Here is a 19,946-nt window from a genome sequence, read left to right as displayed (position 1 = left end):
TCCTTCCCATGATAATCTTAATTGAACAAAATATTGCCACAAATAATAAGGTTTCTCACAATTTGACAACTGTCAAGGCAAAAGCATGATATTTATTGAAAGTAAAAGTTGGAGTCGGAATAAAATATTGCTTTAATGAAATGAGGACACTTTCCCCAATAACTAACAGCAATGCAAAATGCTTTTTTGTTATACAGCAAAGATATGCCAGGAATATGTTTGAAAAAATCAGCAACACAGTTGAAGAACTTTATTGTTTTCAGTCTTGGTGATTCTTCATGGAAGCCCATCCTTCAGATCCCACTGGGGTATCTGTATTGTAGCTATCCCACAAAAAAAAAGTATTTTGCACAACTAGAAAACTCTCTTCTCTTGAGAGATAAATAAAGACACTTCCTGCATTTGCTGCTCTGTGTTGTGTGTTTATGGTAGCAATAGCCCAGGGAGCTGTGATGGCAGCTATGGGCACCTGCAGCCCACTGTTCCCAGGACTGGCACCCTTTGCAGAGGTGCTGTGCAAGGATGCATCACTGTGTGGAGAAACACAGAGCTTGGAGCACTGCAGCACATGAAATGGCTTCCTCTCAGCTTTGCAGCTCACTTAATTATGGTCCTTTGATGCAGCACTATCAAACCCAGTCCAAGTCATGGCCACTTTATGGAAATCTGCATCAATGCTTTTTCCACCCCGGGGAAGAACTCAGACTTCTCACATTTTTTTCAAACAGCTATGCAAACCTCTGAACATTCTTTCATAGGTAGGCTGGGAGAACCTGCCAGTAAGAAGCAGCACCTGTAGCCATGTTCTGGTCTAGGCAACTTCAAATTCCAGACTCACCAGGGGCTCTTGCTTTGGACACCAGCATGGGGACATCAGGTCTATTCTCATTTCAGAAGCTGCAGATGACTGTGGTCACCAGCAGTGCTGACAGCCCTTCCTAGGCACTAGGCCTAGTGCTGGTGGCCTCGGCAGATGTTTTGGACTTTCAGTCAGACAACTCCACTGAAACTTCAGCAGCGCTGAAGCAGCCATGCCAAAAGAAGTGTGATTGGCTCCCATTCATTCCAATGGATAACTGGCTGTTATGACTGACTGCAGAAGTTTTAGCCACTAACTTTATGAATCTTTTAAGTTTAGGTGAGCATTTCAAAACACAATCCACAGAGCTAATGCACAATCAGCCCTGTCACATTCTGATACTGTCCTCACTGGAAGAGATTGTCTACAGGAATGAAGATGTAAATCCAGACATGCTAACTTCCATAATGAATTCAGTGACTTATTTCTATAATTTGGAACCTCAAGCAAAACCAGGATATTCACTGTCATCCCAGTGGCGAAAATATTCTGGATCCTGAGGCTGTGTCTTCTGAATAAGGCAAAGTCTACAGGACTCCAGAAAACAGCAGTGAAAGCAGACAGTTTAATAAATGAGCATCATTTTGTATCAATGAGCAACATCTTTTATTTCTAATACAAAGTGGTTGTGGTATTTAGTCTAGATAATAGATTCTGCTTCCACTGTTGGTATTGATGTCCTTTCAAGTGAACAGAATATGAAGCCAATAATGAGCTCTTGCTGTTAAGATGTTCAGCAATGAAATAATTAACAATGTTGATGTGTAAATTAGGCTTCAGAGTTTAAATTGCCTTTGCAAACCACATTTCTCTGGCTCTCGGTTCAGCACAGCAGGTGAGGACTGGCTGAAAGCTAAGCAACAGTAATCCCTCTACAAGCACACATGCATTCAAGTCGCAGGTCACTTCTAGACCAGCAGTGCTACCTGCCTTGCCATTGTTATTCAAAGAGTAACATGTCTTCTTTAAACCATCTTATTTCTCTTTTTTTTTTTTTTTTTTTTGTAGTCTCCAGCCCTGGCACCTTGCTGTGTGAAATGAAGAAATGTGGACCCCACATCACAGCAAAGAAGGAAGCAATTTCCCCATGTCTCGGCTCCTTTGGGGCTCCCACAATCACAGAATCATAGGATGATTTGGGCTTGAAGGGACCTTAAAAGATCATTTAGTTCCAACTTCCCTGCGATCAGGGGGCACTTTCCACCAGACCAGGTTTCTTGGGCCCCCAGCCAACCTTGTCTTGAACTCTTCCAGGGATTTGGCATCCACAGCTTCTCCGGGCTACTTGTTCTCATGTCTCAACATCCCCACAGTAAAGAATTTCTTGATACTATCCTGCTGAATATACCCTCCTTCAGTTTAAAGCCATTCCCTCTTGTCTTACTATATGCCTTGCAAAAAGTGCCTCTTCAACCTTCCTCTTGGGCTCCTTTAAGTACTGAAAGCTGCTATAAAGTTTCCTCAGAGCTTTCTCTTCTCCAGACTGAGCAACTATATCTACCCATAGATGCTTGTATGAATGTATGGATGCCCTCAACCTTTCCCATACTGGCTGCCATGAGAAAGATGAGTTTATCAGAGTATTTCCTGAAGTATTTGGATTTCAACAGGCTTTCCTATTCCTTTTCCTACATCAAGAATGGGTAGCTAGTTTGCCTACCCTGTCTCTTTCCCAGCCTTTATTTTAGGGATGGTCTCCAGGCTGAGGACACACTAAGAGCCATTACAGCTGAAAATAACTCTGTGCCTAGCTCAAAAGGAGCAGAGAAAGAAGTGATGCAGTTGCTATTTTATAAAGCATTTATAAAGACTGATGTCCTTTTCCTTTCTAAAACGAGAAAAAGAAGGATCATGCAATTAATGGCATATTTGCCCAAAATATATAAAGCACTGAATGTTAGCCAAAATCAAGTTCAAGTTAACTCCAAGTTAAGTGTTGCTTGCTCTGACATAAGAACTTCTGACTTCTACTTCTCCTTACCTTCTTCCAATGACACTGAGATTGGAAGACTCTAGTGTACTAGACTACACTCAAAATGTAGTCTAGTACTGTTCAACTCTGCTTCAGAGAAAGAGTTTCCAACGTAGCTTATCTCTTGCAAACCAAAGGATGTCATTTCCCACAGCTGATTCCTAGGACAAGGCTTAGTGGGAGCAGTCCCTCTTACCTGGACAGTTGGTCTTTCAGGGTCCTATTTTTGAAGTACAAGAAGTGTGGGAAGAGAGATGTTGTACTTTGTGGTATGAAAAAACTTGCTGGCTTATATACTGCATTGTATGGATATTGTTTTAAAATATTTGACCTGCTGAGGTCAGTGTATTTGTACTCAGCTAGCACAATGACCTGGCCACTCACATTAAATTATTTGTCTCCTTTCCCCTCACTGAACTTTAGGCTTGAGCAACGTCAGCTAGGAAACAGACTTAGTCCAGCATTTTACAAGCACCGTGGTAAGAATTTCACTGCCACAAATGAAAAGAAAAACTTCTTCAGTCCAACTGTTATAGAATTGAACTACTGAATTCATAGTATGTGAACATAATCCAGGAAAGCACACAAAAGAAACATTTTGCATATAATAACAAAGAAGCTCTTCTCAGGGCAACCACAGTAAGAACCTCAGCTGAAATGAAAGCATAGACATAAAAATGGAAGGTGTGATTCAAGTGTCACTGTACATACAGATAATTCTGAGAAAATTAAAGGAGGAAAAAAGTAAATTAACAAAATTATTGAAATGGATGCATTTGTTAGCAATATCATACACATTTAAAGTGGGTACACTAAGTGCTAAAGGAGTTCCACAATATATTTCAAACTAGGTTTCCTACCCGTTCATGTCACTTCTGTACCTGGTGTTCTCTGTGTTTCACAAGAATTTTACAGTAGCCAGAACAGTGGCTGTCCTGAATGCCTATTTCTTCCATACTATTACTTATATGAATAAAGATAATAAGAAATATGCAATCAGAAGAGCGAGCCAACTTTTCAATGTTTTGCAATACTATGCATCTTCCGGACACTTTCATGCCTGTTTAGAGTGTGTGTAATGTGGGCGAGGTGAAGTGCCATTTGAGTTGGGACTCTTTTGAATTAAAGTATTTCTAAAACTAACAACACAAAGAACAGCACAATTGAAAACTCTACATAAGCAGCCCACCAGAACTTCAGACCCACGTTGATAAATTACTCAATCTGTCAGGACCGCAGACTTTGAGGAAACTGAATTTGTATGAAGAAGTATTTAGGTTTTGATACTAGCAAGAAAATTTCTCCTGTCTTTGGACACCAGAATTCTTTACTAAAAGCCAAAATTCCAGTGGGAATTCTTTACCATGTTCTTCTGCAGCACCTTATTTGCTGTATGACTGATGCTTCCCATAATAATGGTGGATGCAGTGTTTCAGTAGGATGGAGAGCCTGAGAAGTACTTTGGGGCAGATAGGGTCAGCAATGGTGGGTGTAATCCTGCTGACTGGCTTCACCCTCACACTCAAGCTATCACCCAGAAACAGCACCACTGAGGTCAGAGTTTTCATCTAAGTGGTGACAGAGCATAGTCACACTCCTAGTTCTCTAAATTCTTCCACAACTCTGATTGAAATCTCATATGTGAGTAAGAGAGGTCTAGAGGGCAAGCAGTTAGAGGCACTGCAATAGCAAGGATGAGGATGAAGTGTTAATCAGGAAGGAGAATGTGTCTGCTGCTCCCACACTGGTGATATCCCAAGGATATGTGAAAGGATTGCACCTGTGCACACCCTACACCAACTCCCACCCTTGTTAAGGTTGTCCCTGCTGTGAAAGAAAGCGGGCAAAGTAGCTCTCTGCAAACAGTTCCATGCCGGGAGACAGACCCTCTGGGACCCTGCCCACCATTTCCTTTCCCTTCCTCTACTTCTGAAGGGCCAAGGCAGGAGAATGGGGCTGGACCATCTGGTCCACAGTGCAAAATCAACACACACACTTTGAATGGAAAAATGCAATTTAAAATACAGTGACTCACAGGGCCCTTTTATTTTCTGAAAGATCACAGCACCTCACACTTCATAACTTTGCGCCTGATTATAGAAACAGCTGGAGATAGGCCTTGCACTGTCGCCTGAAATACACACTTTAGATGGAAAACAATTTTGGTCTCAAGTTTTGTAAAGCAAAACCCACCTCAACAGAAAGACCTCATGTATTCTCTCTGTGTTTTTCAGATGAAGGACCCCCAGAACAAAGGAGATTCGCTGCCCAAGCCGGAGCCCAGGGCCCTCTGGGGCGGTGAGGACACAGGTATGGGGGTGTGCCGCAGGGCGGGCAGTGGGGCTGAGCAGGCAGCGCTCTCTGCTTCTGGTGCACCTTGGTTCTGGGCTGAAGTGCTTTGTCTCCTGCCCAAGCCTGATTGAAGGATGTTTTTCATGTCAAAATGAGATGCAGGCTCTCACCCACTGAGCGTTTGCTGGGCAAAAACAACAACTGCCTCACTTGTGTGCATGGCTGCAGCGCACAATGCGCAGCACACAGGCTCCAGAGGAATTATGCCATGACACAGTGAGGAGGAACAACAGAATTCCAGTAGATTTGTTTAATGAGCTGTCAGACACGTTTCAGCATTGACCCGTGGTGTGAGCAGAGCTCTCGTTAGCTGCGGCAAGAGTCCTGTGAATGCATCTGAGGGCAAAAGTGGCCACCCAGTGACCCCTGGTCTGCATGCAGGAGAACTGAGCTGTGCACAAAGAGAAGCCTCAGTAGTTTTGGCACAGATAGAATAAATTACGCTGAGCTCACATGCGTTCTTCTTACTCTGTCTCCTTTATGTCTTGGAGTTCTGCTTTTTTGGAGGGATGGGGAATTTTTTAAGTGTATTTTGTTTGTCTTTATTTCCGTTTGCCTAATCATAAGCTTAGATATTGTTTACAAATGGAAAGTATACCAGATTAACTTGGGTTGTTGGTGCTGTGGTTAGATGACATGTCAGAACTGCATTTAAGCCAAGAACAAAAATTACCCCTAAAAATGCTGTGACTACATAGTGTAAGTGTCCCAGTAAACATAAACTGCTCCTAACATGACAGTAGATGTCTGATCCTGAGGCAGATTTCACTTGGATGTTTGAGGATTTTCTTCCTGCTTCCTTTGCCATTTTTGCAACTGTCCCCCTGGGAAAAATCCCAGAAGCCTCTGTCCCCATTAAGAGGAAATCTTTCACTTCCTTGCTTTGATTCTGAATGCTTAATGCTCTTGGTTAATTCCCCTGACCTATAACCAGTCTTGGCTTCTATGCATAGACATTAAATCCTGATCTGGATGATAAACTTCTATGAAACAAGTTTAGAAATACATTTAATTAGCTCAGTCAGTCATGAGATCTCACAGTAGTGTGTGAATGTTGCAAATTACATTTCCTAAGCAGTGGTAGCTATAGTTTTAATAATTTTTTTTTTTTCAAAAACATAGGACTCCACATAGGGAAGCTGATTTAACTAATTTGAGTGGTGTTTTCTTCTGCCTGAAGTGCACTAAGCCAGTGATTACCCCACTATGAGCTACGAGTGCAGTGGGAGAGCTCTTAATGTCCTTTTGCTCCCTCCTGCTCTCTGTTCACTACCAAGTTATTGTCTTCTCAGTTAAGTCCACAGCTGGCAACACGTGAAACCACATCTGAGGAATGACCCAGTTAAAAATACAGTATTTAGGCACCACTTCTTGGTAGTGGTGATGAGATGGGGATGCTGGCTGTTATTTTTCTTGCCCATGTTAATTGGGTATCCAGGCTAATTTCAGTTAAAGCAGAAAAAGTGCTCACGGCTTACTAATCTGGGACCTCATCCCAGAGTAGTTGAAGTTTAGGGGCTCTTCTGCCAGGACACAACTGCCAATTGTAAAGATTACAATTTCATGCCCATGGCACTTCTCAGTTTAATGAAACATCAGCTTTTTTCCTACTTTTCCCTCATCTTTTCCAATAAAGCCCTATTTTCTGACAAAAAAGCTAGCTCAATTAAAAATGTGATGAAAGTGGTCTAAAGGCAGAGCTTGAAATTCAGCTTTGCAACTTAGAGAATGATTTTACATTTGAATTTTTTCTTTTAATGCTTTAATTTATACACTATAACATGGTAGCAGATCAAAGGTCTAATAAAGCTTAATTGCAGTTAATATACCTGTCTCTCTATGTGTCATATTGCACTTGCACTAAAAAAGAAATGTAACAGTTTGGATTGAAGACATGGGAAGTCCTCCCAGATTTACCTGAAGGACAACCTTGAGCTGATCCTTCAGCCACTGGTTTCAGGCAGGAAACAGAACTCCACAGAGATTCAGATGCAGCAATATGGAAGATCAGTGATGACTTCACATTCTAAATTATTTTGTGAAAATTTATTTTTCCAGTACTTGTAGCTCTGAAGAATTTTTACCAAAACCATCACTTCCCCTGACTTCAGACCTCTGCAAAGGGGGTGGTGCTGTCACAGTTGTTACTGGCTTTTTGTGACAAAGAACAAACACCATTCTTCTGACTTACAGAAGAACTGGCTGAGGAGGAGAAGAATCAGGCCTTATCTGTGTCCTTTTCTCTCTGTTGACTATGAAGGAAGGTTGGATGAGCTGGGTTTAACTTATTTTTGGAGATATTCAGTAGTGGGGAATCTCAATGTCCATTTTCCTGGACATCCCAAGCCCTTGCAGATATAACACAGAACCGAGTATTTGTGGGGTTTAACACTTTATTTGCTTTTAATTTGCATCTTTTCTTATTGATTTATAAATCTGACACCTGACCTACCATACCATATGGTAAAGGAGGTCAGCATCAAATTGGCCAAACCAGAGCCCTGGATGATTTCTTTCAGAGCGTGGCGTTAGGTGAGGTTTCCAGAGGATCTGCCACATTGCTGCAGTTGAGGGGGATGAAGGCAAGGGAAGGCAGGAGGATGAAAAAGATATCACTGGAGAAAATAGCAGGGTGAGGAGGAGATACCATATCCAGATCTGACCTTTTCTCTTGCCCTAACATTTCCTTCACAGTATCCCTTCCAGACAGTATGCAAACTATGTCTTTATTATGTTTGAGGTCCTGTTTCCCCAGAAGGAATCTACATTTTGGCAAGACCTTCAGGCCTTATAGAAGAGTATCATATGTTTGAAAAGCAGTACAGGGGCCATGATCTACAAGCTGTTTGTGTGTTATGGACACAGCTAAACAATAAATCACACAAATGCATTGCAAGATTAATAGGGTGAAGCTCTAGGAAAATGCGGCACAGAACAGAAGCCGAGTGTCAGGGGTACCCTGGTTGTTAATTTCTATTGATTGGCCCAAGGAGAACTATTGCTTTGAATTTTACAGATATTGAAATAAGCTAATTAAAAAGGTCATATTGAATGAAGATCCCACAGGAAAAGTTGCTATAATTTCCTGTATTATTTTATGTTGCTTGTAGAAGTGACCTTGACAGTCGGCATGTGCTTATGTAGCTTCCTTACAGGGAAAAAAATACAATTTTTTTCTTTAGTAATGGTAGCCCAAAGTTTCTCTGTATTATATTTTTCTGCAAAATATTTTGCAAGAGAAATCGGTGTGGTGGCAATTCTGAGAGGGTGAGTGAGGTTTGTCCAGGAAAGAGTAACCCTAACCAAGGCAGAATGCAATGCAGCAGCATGCTGGAATCCACCAGCCCTTGGGACCACACAGCACAAACGGATCAGTAACAGGACAGCCTGACTGAGGAGACTTTTCATCCTTTTAACACCAATGCAAATGCCCTGAGGTAAATGTGTTTCAGAAGAGAGAAGGGCTAACTAGGGCTTGCTAAGCACTAGCCCCTAATTCCCTTTCAAGGCCCTAGGCAGAGGGCAGGCTGTCCCCAGATGATTGCCTCAGGAAAGAGTTGAAAGCTTCTTCAAGGACAATTTCTATTTCTTCAGCTCCTGCACAGGACATGAGAGACTTCTGTTCATGTGGAGAAGAAACCATGTTTTAAACTGTTCCATGTAAACTGTAGCAATGACGGATGTCTAAGACTGTTGGAAAACCTCAAAAATCCTCCCACTTCTCAGGAAGTTGTGGACTAAGGGGTGTGATTTCAGTCACTGGCATAGATTCATTTTAAATTGTGCCAGCTATCACAATGCTCTTTGATACCCTCTGTAGTCTCAAGCAGATACTTGATATATGCTTTGTCACTGTACTTCTCAGAAGTCGATTGGAAAATCTGTTCAGTGGTGAGGGAAATGAATTAAAACACTTTTATTATAATCGGAATACAGTCTATCAAATTGCTTAGTTTACCAGAGATATGCTATCATTTTCATTTAGTCTATGACATCATTCGAACTGCATTTTCTTGAAATAATTATTGAAGAAGATAAGCTCTTGTCTGTGTAAAACACAGCAGCATAAATTCATTTACTGCAAATTAAAACATATGGAAAATTGCTGTTGCTTTTAATATAGCTGGATAAAAAAATAATATTGCAAATATGTTAAAAGAAAATGCAAAACTGTGGCTTACAATGTAAACGAAGTATTTACAGCATCTCAGTAAAAATAAGTGAATTTATTCATACCAAGGAATTAGAAACTTTAAAAGAAACACCTCTCCATAAAAAAGACATTGGATGCCTGTAGACAGCCCCAGGGAAAAAAAAAATTGAACAAAGATTTCATTAGAATAACTTAGAGAAAAGACACAAATATTGAAACAACAAATAAAGAAGCTTCTTTCTAGAAGCACACCTATACATCACTATGTGGATGAGAATCATCCTACTAAAACTAAGAAGGCTACTTATCTATCTAAAAATAAAAAGCAGTGTTCGTACCAATTTGTAGAAGTGAGAGTACACATTTCAAACCAGAGTGACCTATCATAGCCTGGGCTCTATAAATACCCTTTATGCTCAAGACCAGCCTGGTTGGGAGACAGAGATACATCTTAATGCACACAAACTTTTTCCTCCTAGATCTGTTAGTACATAACAAATGTATCAGAATTCCAACACAGTTTTAACAACAGAAAGTACAGGTTCTGCTCTGCTAGGCATGTTGCCTGGGCTCTGTCTGCATAAATGTAGTTTTGAAAGCGAGTAAAAACTGAAGGCACACTATCTGCAAGAGATGTATTTCATTTAAAGCAAAAGTTATAGGTATTTTCCTTATTATCAGAATTACCATAGCTGTTCTAGTTGGTTTATATGATCCTTCCTTTAAAAAAAAAAAAAATTAAAAAAATACATATTCTTCCTCTTCCCATTCATTGGCTAAATAAGGGACAATATGAAGAACTCTACATTAAGTGTTTTGAGGGGACAAATACATGTTTTTGATGTTATAGTGTCGTTTAAAGGGGCCCTATTGATCACTCATCCCAATCCAAGGCCTGGCTATGATCAGTGCTGGAGCAGGTCAATGTGGATTTTGTCTGGTCAAGCCTTGGAAACCTCCAGGGACAGTTTCCTCCAGCTCTTAAAGCAACCTGTACTCAGGCTGCTCTATGCTCCAAGTGGGGCTTTTGTTTCCTAATGGCCAAGCTGAACACTCATCTTGCTGTACTGCTCCCTCTTGCACCTTCTGTCACCACCGGGAAGAGTTTGGTTCTGGTATCATTGTAGCTCTTGATCATGAAATCATAGGCTGCTGTTCAACTGCCTTCGACATCCTCTTCATCAGATGCTCAGTCACATGCTCAGATGCTCCTCTTCATCAGATGCATCAAGCTCAGTTCTTCAGCCTCTCCTCAGTGGTCCTGTGTACTGAACCTTGATAGCCTTTCACTCTGGCTCCCTCCAGTTTCTTGACATCTTTCATGAGGTGGGTGGCCAAACCCATCCCAATTTCCACATCCTACTTGACTTTTCCCTATGAAATAAAAACATGAGAAATGATCTCAAATTATTTTGAAGATGACATTGTATTCATGATGTTCCACGGAAGGTGACTGTAGCTTATGATGCTACTTTCATAGTTGAGCTGGCTCCAACTTGAAGCAGCCAGGAAGAAAGGAAGGCCTGAGAGAGAAAAGAAGTCAAAATAAAGAAGCAGATTAAGACAAAAATATCACTCCAAGGAGTAGTGGAAAGGTTGGAAAGAAGACAGAGGACAAAAACAAAGCTGAAAAAGAAGATATAACAAAGACCAAAGGGAGCAGTATAGGAAATTACACCATGACACTTCTGTTACACTGTGATCCAGACAAATGCAGACTAATGTGATCTACTTAGCAAACGGGGATGGGTCAAGTTTGAAATCATTTAAGCTGAGAAGTTTCATTCTCCAGAGAGGGGAAAGCCTCTCTTGCAAAAACAGTCCTCCAAATAATTGTCTCGCTCTATATCACTGAGCATGTTTCTGAGGAGCTTTATGATGACAGCCTTTGAAATATATCTTTCATTTATTTCAGTCCCTTTATAAGTCTGCAGGAGAATTACATTCCTGTTTTGGAGTGGAAGGTCCAAAATATCTTCTCTTAGGGATTTTGTCTCAGCTTTTTGTGCTGCTCACTTGCACCAGCATATCCAAGCTCGCCTCTGCCAGCTGACTGAAGAATGACTTAATAAGGGGAATCAAATCTGGAATTTGAATTGGCCCTTCTGGAAATCCTATCTGAAGTCTTTCAAAACAATGAACAAATTGTCCATACAAGGACTTCCTCTAAAAATTACTTCATTGCATTGAGGGTAGTACACTACCTTCCCCACAACTCTGCAAACATCTGACTAACAGCACCTTGCTCAAGAGAAAACGAATAAGCAAAACTTCACTTTACACAAGAAGAACTGTCACATTTTTGGACTTTTTCCTGGGTTCTGGAAAAAAAAAATCACATGCCAAAACCAAAGGAATGAAAAGCCCTGACATCACGAGGGTTGGCAGTGTACTCCAGACTAGATAATGTTTACAGAAAGATGAGGGCTAAATCTCTATCCTGTCAAATCTGTGCATGGTAAAGAAATGCCTTGGCAGGCAGGATAAGAAAGGGCTTTCATCATGCTTGCACCTTGCTGCTGTGCATATTTCTCTGGAGTTTTTGTAGCACAGATGTATCCCAGAGTTTTTGGAGGTAAAAGAGAGCAAATTCCTCTCAGAAAATACAGCCTGGAAATAGCTTTCTCTTTTTATAGAAGTCAAAGCATTGTTTGTTGATTCTTGCAGCCCAGAATGGCTCTACAACACTGCTATTTCCGTGGGATGTTGTGTTTGTGCGACCTGCCTTCAGCTGTTGTGCCGTGTTGCTATGTGCAAAGGCTGACAGCTGGTGTGTTTCGCTCCAAATTAGTGCCTGCCTTTCACTCCGGAGTGAAGTAATACCTAAATGCAGGGCCAGATTCCAGTTCTCTATGGAAATGCCCCCAAAACAAGTGAAAATACTACCAAAACACATGCTTTGTACCCATTTCCTGATCAGTCACACAATACTTCCTCTTTCTATATGGAGTTCCCCACACACTCCCACATTAGTTCCCCCTTTTTTTTTCCCATTCTTAGCAGTCTAAACATTTCGCATTGTGAAAAGAATTCAGCATCTCAGCAGTTCCACATTTCTTGTAAGCTGGCCCCACAGAAGTGTCAGAATGCTGAGCCATGCTCGTGGATGATGGCATATAGCCTGGAAGCCTGCATTTCTTCCTGTGGAGCCAATTCAGAGTAAAATGGGATTTTGAAATCTATTTCAAATCTCCTGTAAAAAGGACTATGTCTTACAAAACAGGACCTTTTACAAGTTGATAGCTGAAATATATTGATAAAATAGTTTTAAATAAGTTTGACATTCTTAAATTGCTTAAAGAGCATTTGAATTGCATCTTTGTTCCCAGCAAAGGTTCTCATGGTCCAGGACCTCATCTCCAGTAATAGCTCACATTAGATACCATTCAGAGGTGTCTTCAACAGTGCTAGAACATCAGTTGGTGACCTAAAACAATAGCTGCATTTTTTTTTCTAAGTAATCAGGAAATCAAAAGAAACATAGAAATACATGAAATAATATTCTCAAAACACTCTTGATAAAGGTGAGTGACTGCCCAAAGCTTAGCTTCATAATATGGGGTTTTTTTGTGAATTTGAATGCTATAGCTGTGCTGCACTAGGTGATCCATTGATAGTTTTGCAAAAAACTAAGTAATCTCTAAATTAACAGGAATTAGGACCTGAGAGACACTGTTAAAGGCACAAGATACTGAGAAATACCCAGAGAAGTTTATGCCCTTTCCTGACAGCCACAAATAGGCTTATACAACAATGTGGGACCTTATGTATCAGTCTAATAATATTCTTCAATATTTAAAACCACCACATCTGAGAATAAAAATGCGTATAAAGAGAAAACACTCATTATATTAATGAAATAGTGTTGGTTCTCACAGTTTCTAACCTTGTAATAGACTTTGCCCCACTCCAAGAACAAAACACATTTTCTTGTTAAGCTGTTTTTAACAAATATGTTCACTAGTTCATTAGTCATTACTGTACATATAGGTATGTTTCAGTGAGCACAAATGCATGAATAGGAGTAATTTTATATTATACTATGATTCAACTCACACAGCCAAAGTGGCTTGGAAGTTCACTAGTTGTGGTTGCAGCACATAAAGACAAACATACTTGAAATCAAGGCTAGTGCTCTGGGGTTTCAGTACTTACAGTGTGACCTGAGACTAGATGAGAGTTGAAAGTTCTGTGTATGCTGTTCAACAGAGTTAAACAAGATAGAATAAATATGTATTAAATTAAATGCTCAATGACACACACACACACACACACACATGCACAGACAGACACACACACACATATATATAATACTAAATATGAGAAAACTGTGGTCTGTAAAAAGTACTTCACAATGCTATTTCCAGACAAAGCTGAGCATACTTAACTATCCTGTACTATCCATTTTGAAACAGATATAGTGAAATCAAAATCGGATTAGGCAGATATAGAGTTACTACTCAGCTGAATCTGGCATATGCATATCATTGCGTATTTCATACCTTCATATCTCAAACACTGCCACTAACACTTTTTCTTCCTTTCTGAGAAATGTCTTTCCTTTCTGTGGCCCTTGTCTGCCACTAAGCACTAAGGAACTCAAAACTGTTGATCAGGTAAAAAAAAAGAGTGCTACTTTCAGACCTCATGACACCTGGGAGAAGACAGAATTTGACTTTGATCCCGAGTCCAATAGTTGTGATTTAAACCACTTTTTTGAGTCAGTCAGTCTGGGTCAGTCACCAAAGGAGCAAAACTGCTGTCTAGTTTTGCTTTGTAGGAAGTGGGCTATATGTCCAATTAGTTGAGCATGGGATTGAAAGTCACAAGCCTCACAAATTGTTTATTCTATTTCAAGCTCATCATATGACAGTGACCCAAGTCATCCAACTTCCCCATCTCCTCATTCTTTAAAATATTGCTGTTAATATTTGCTGGTTTGAAGGTTTAAAGGACTCAGGATAAAAGCATGCATAAGTGAAAATCTTTGCTGAGTGAAAATCATGAATAACAGCACTGGTAAGAGAGTTCCCCATAACTACAGAGAAATCTACAACGCTGTGCTTTGCAAGTGACTAAACGCTGCCATTGGCAACTAAATTATGCTTAGCCTTTCTGCATTCAAGCTTTACACTTGCCCTCAGTGGCTCATCTGTCTACACTAGTGCTGAACACCAAAAGCAGAAAGTCTTGTTTTCAACCTCCTATCTCATTGGACAGTACTTTGCTTAATCTCTTTATGATTTAATTTCTTCACCTGGCACTTTATCTGTTTTTCCAAAGAACTCCACTGTCAACAAAATACAAACTGCTTAGTAATGTTTCCTGTATTGCAGCAAGCTAAGGCATGTTCACAAGTTAGAGTTCCAGGACTCAATTTTTCTGATGCTCTATTAAAAATATGTAGAGATGGTTGATTCTCTTTCTCATGTTCCTTCTTTTATAAAAAAACCCTAAAATAAAATTCTGTAGTGTTATTTAGCCTATCTGGTGTGAAACACTGAGGTATTATATTCAGCTAGGCAGAGAGGTGCTGTGGTCATCTCACTGAGGGTATAGAGATTAGTGTCACACTGAGAATTATGTACCAGCCACATTCACCACCACTCCAATCAGATAGACCTTCTCTTCCCCATTCCTGCATGCAAGCATTTTCTGAAAAAAAAAAAAAAATCCTATTATAAGGTTCTGAGAGGAGCATTACAGAAGTATCACAACTACTTGGACACTTGCAAATCTGTATTCCTTTTTTTTTTTTACAAGTTTAAAATAACAATGCAGTGACGGTGGGTAAAATCAATGACACTATGCCTTGCCCACTAAGTGGGCTGGGACACGTCTACCTCCAGCTTCGGCTGTGCCCACTGAAGAGGCTGTGCCCAGCTGCTCATCTCTTGGCTGCTGAGAGCTCCCACAGGGAGATCTGCCAGCTGATCCAAGGGTTGGTAACACCCACCATGTGGGTGCCGAAGAGCAGATGCAAGATGCATGGGGGTGGTGCAGATGCCTTTGCTGAAGGCTGGAAAGGTCATATACTCACAGCCTGTGGTCCACTGCATGACTGTACATGGGTGAGTGTCTGTGCTTGTCAAACCTCCTGATTCTTATCCTTGAAATGGATAAAAATGTGAAGATAGTCAAATATGAGTTAAGAGGAAGAGGCAAGAAATCTCAGAGGTAAGGTTGTTGGACCTGATATACATAGCAGCAAATGCAAGAGTTGTTACACAGAGAGCCAGGTTATACGTTCCAGCATCTTCTTTCAGTCTTGTAGCCTAGTAAGTCTATGGACAAAACACTTGAGCTTTTCTTTGTGGAGTCATACAAAGCAATTACAAAAAACTAAAGGCAACTTCTAGCAAAGTAAATAAAATATGCATGAAAAGTTTCCAATACACTTTGGGGCTTAAGGTGTTTAAAAAAAAATGAACTGGAACACTATGAAGAGATTCACAGTGCAGTGAATGACGGAACAGGTTCGAAAATGGCATCTGGAAATGAAAAAGAGAAATTAATGCTGGGAATGTTTGTGGCTTTTTCCTTCTGTACCTGCCTATGAAACACCTGTGGGACTTCTTTGTCTTACTGCAGTATTCTATGTGGTGATCGTGTGCTGTGGGAAGAGCACTTTCCTGGCATTTCCAACATGTTGGATGGTGGCAGTTGCCAGTTCAGTGTGAATATTTCCTTCTTTCCCCACAAATCTAGATTCAGGTCCTTCCTAGAATAACAGCCTTTTAGATGCCAGTGTTCCAAGTCCCTCATTTTTCACTGTGATGGGTGGCTCCTGCTGGGAAGGGAACCAGGGTAGTAATATCAGATATCTCAGTAGCATTTCTCAAAGGTACAGCAAATGCCTGCAGTGCCTGCTCTGGCATCTAAAACTTGTCTGTTTACAATGCATGTAATTACACAAATAAGGCTGGTAGATATGGAATATATATTGCTGTAATCTTAATCCAGATACTAGCATGGGAGAAAGTTAGCTCTACATTTAATTTTTGGTTCTGCCACGGATCTCCCTCAGATGAGACACATTGTCTACCTTGTGGTTCAATTCCCACCTCTGTAAAATAGAACTAATATTTTCACATCTCTCTGAGATTATATCAGGCATAGTGCAAGGCAAGATATTGTCAATTAATTTCAAGAAAACTGGTATGTCTTGTATATCCACTGCAACACGCAACCACACAGGGTTGCTAGCTGGAAGACAACATGTATAACTGAACCTTGAGGAGCACTATGGAGAGTTATAACAATGTTGAAAGTATTCTTTCAGGTCCATGACTAAACTGGACTAAGGCTGGGAATCTCTGGCTCACATATATGGTGTTTTCCACTTGCCACAGGCTTTTTTCTTTCACGTAAATGCCCACAGATCAGGAATAAAATTACCAGTTCTCTCAGCATATGTTGACAAAATGATTCTCTGAAGTGATTCCACACCTTTTACATATAAAAATGCAGAAATGAGAAAAAAAAAATCTGTAATTCAAATCAGCCTCTACTTATCCGTGGGTTTCAAGAACAAACTCCTTCAACTAAACAGCAGACACTTCCTGATTCAGGCCACAGATGCGCTGAGTTGCTTTCAGGATGCTTATTTGTCTCTTCTGACCAAGGAAGGTACATTTGATGACTATGTGGCTAAGTTGAGTACCAAAACCTAAGGAAAGTAAATATATTATGAATGAATATATAAATATTTTTACTCCATTTTGGACCCATTACCTAGGCCAAAATTAACACTTCTTCCCTTGCTCCCTATCTTAGACTAATTAATCTACACTCAGAAATACTGTAATAACATTTATCAGGGTTCTGCAAGGGACACAATATCTCCTAAAATTATAAATCACTAAACACAAATCACTATAGATAAAACCCTATTCAGCATGCATATTTTGCATCCTTCTGCCTGGGACTCCTTTTAACACTTGAAAGAAAATGTCCTACAAATAATAAAGAATACTGAAACTCAGTGTAATGACAAGAGACAGGATGGTATCACCAAGAGGAAAATCATTGACACCTGGCAGTGTGCATCTTCTTTTATCAGGCCTCTGTTTTCACATTGCCAAGAATTGAACTTGTTTTGAGTTAGGACCCAGCTGAACTTCTCTCTAGTATAAATTCCTCTCTTTGACAAATTCTCTCACTGTTTACATCATTTAGTACCTTATCTCCAATGTTGCTGGAGGACTTAGAGGCTTAAAGAGATCTTTTCTTTTAAGATAATGAACTGATGATGATGACAATCATGATGATGGGGGTTTTGTAATACACATAAAGGACATTGAGATATCATGGTAGCCAACACCTAGTGGAACACTAGATGAAGAGATAAGGGAAAAAAAGATGACCCCATAGCTAGGTTAGTTCAGTTGACATTTGTATTTCAGCACATTTATTTCATCCAAGATGTGCAAGGAAACTTGTTCAGATTATGTCCTGGATAGAAAATGCCTAAATGCCCTTCTGCTATTATCCTTTAAAAACTAAAGTTTAGGAAGAAAAAGTCAGAGTGTAGGAGTCAGCTGACAGTATATGCTTACACTGTTCATTCTGGAACTCCTCACATAAGGCTGCCTCATGACCAAATGAAACCAGCAGACTGAACTCATAGCACCACTAAGAAACTTCATTTTCCTCATGACTCGTTTTTCATCACTTTTCCATCATATGTTTTCACCTCCTTTTCTATATTAGCACTATTCAGTTCTGATAAGACCGGATTCTATGCAGTCACAGCACATTAAATTTCATAATATCAATAATGAATTTAAGTATCTGTCATCCAGTGTGGTTTTATGAGGACTCTAACCTAGACAGACTATACAATATTGCAAAGACTTTTACTAACCTTGGGGTGGCACACTCTCAGGAAGACATGCTCAGAGGAAGGCATACAAATACAGTTTTTCTGCAGTCATCTCTCTCTGACAGCTACAGGCTGAAATACCTGCAACATTTACTCATAAAGTCACAGTGACAACTGCGTTAGACTCAAATCCACGTGCTGGAACTAAAATAGAGGTCAGGGTATTGTTTATCAGCAATTTTAACTAGAGGTCAGTTCATCTAAAGAATGCTGTAATTTTCCACTGGTTTCTACAAGGATGGGAATTACTTTTTTTTTTTTCTCAGCACAGCCCTGCATCACTCTGTGATCCTGTGAGCATAATCCCTTGGCACTAAAGCCTCTTATGACAATGCAGTAAATCTGCTCTGTAAGCATCAGAAAAGGGAAATAAAAGATGTTCCAAATGTGTCTTTCATAAAATATGACACTGAAATCAATTAGATTTTTTCAGATCAGTAGGGGCTTCAGTCAATAAAACTCCTGTCAACACAATGTCTAGCAGACCTGTTGACAGCATTTGAAAGCTCCTGATTTAAAATCTCTGTTGGGTTGTTATTAAAGTTGTTACTCAGTTCCTTATCTGTTTGCTGCTACTGGTAGACACCATTTGTGGGGCAGCCTGAAGGTCCTGACTGAGTTTGGGCTATTGCATATAAAACTTAATTACAAGGTTGGAGACTTTAGTTCAGGATTTACAGGAGGAAAATAAAAGCTGCTGATATTTTGCTTTGGAAGACAGATGCTGTTAAGCAGTGCCATTGTCTTTTGTAGTTGGGGGCTGTGTCGTTCCTGCAGTTCAAACCCTGAACTTCATTTAATTAACCCAAAGCCAAATACTGGTGAAAATATTTGCAGAATTTGAAGAAGTTTCCTTCCAGAGTCAGCCAAATAATTCTAGGAACCTGCTGTATCCTTAGGTCTTGATTCAGCAAGATAAGCAATCAGGAATTCATTTATTCAGCATTGAATTAATTCCCAAACTGAAGTTCAGAAGCTATCAGAGAATTGAATTCCTGAAGGACTGAGGCACTGAGTTCCACATCAGACAACGAGGAGCAGTACAGAATCAGAAGGGAGCTCACAGGTTCCAGTTACCATGCGGGCTGCTGAAGCCTCTGGCCTTCCTGAAGGGCAAGAGGAAGTTTCTGTGTGTCCTGAAAGCAGTGTCGGGCAGGACTAACACCTGCCTGCCCACCACAGATTAATAAACCCTTCAAACAGTGAAGCTTTTCTAGGGAGAATTTACACAGCTCAACTACTACTGAATGTGCTTTGAAGTGCTTTGAGCAATACAGGCCCACGCTAGTGATGAGCTGCTGTTTGTTTGTTGAGATAAATCAATTCACATCCCTCCTGGCTTTACTTCAGGTATGTCCCAAAATCTGAGTCAGCAGGACCCTGGGGTGACCCATGCCAGTAAACCAGCATGTTGTGTTTGTCGGTGTCTTTCTGCATCTCTCACAGCCTCGATGCAGGGCCCTGTTTTGAACGCTGTCATGGTGAAGAGCTTGATGAGCATCTGTTTACCTAGTGCTACTTTTACATGGAATACATGTACTTGGTAGAGCCAAATGCTTCAAATTAGGTTACAAATCAAATCCGTTCTCTTCCTTCTTGCCGGTGAGCAGCAGTTCCTGGAGTTTTCTGGTGCTATTAAAACAGTATCATGCCACTCAGAAGTGCAGTATAAGATTGTCAGAATGGCAGTATGGGCCCAAAGTCCATGCAGGTCAGTCCAGGTTAC

At 40.4% G+C, this 19,946-nt stretch overlaps 1 protein-coding gene across 1 annotated transcript in view; it reads left to right on the top strand.

The window, feature by feature from the left end:
* The window catches only part of SGK1 (serum/glucocorticoid regulated kinase 1), a 69,950-nt gene that overhangs the window by 40,348 nt on the left and 9,656 nt on the right, over positions 1–19,946 (top strand). Inside the window, exon 3 of the mRNA XM_030267969.4 lies at positions 5,066–5,141. Within this exon, the coding sequence (XP_030123829.4) occupies positions 5,066–5,141 (76 nt within the window). The remainder of the gene's footprint in view (positions 1–5,065; positions 5,142–19,946) is intronic.

Source organism: Taeniopygia guttata, chromosome 3, assembly GCF_048771995.1.
Source record: "Taeniopygia guttata chromosome 3, bTaeGut7.mat, whole genome shotgun sequence".
Classification (NCBI taxonomy): domain Eukaryota; kingdom Metazoa; phylum Chordata; class Aves; order Passeriformes; family Estrildidae; genus Taeniopygia; species Taeniopygia guttata.
Note: the sequence above shows the minus strand (reverse complement) of the source record. Positions and strands in the feature narration are given on the sequence as shown.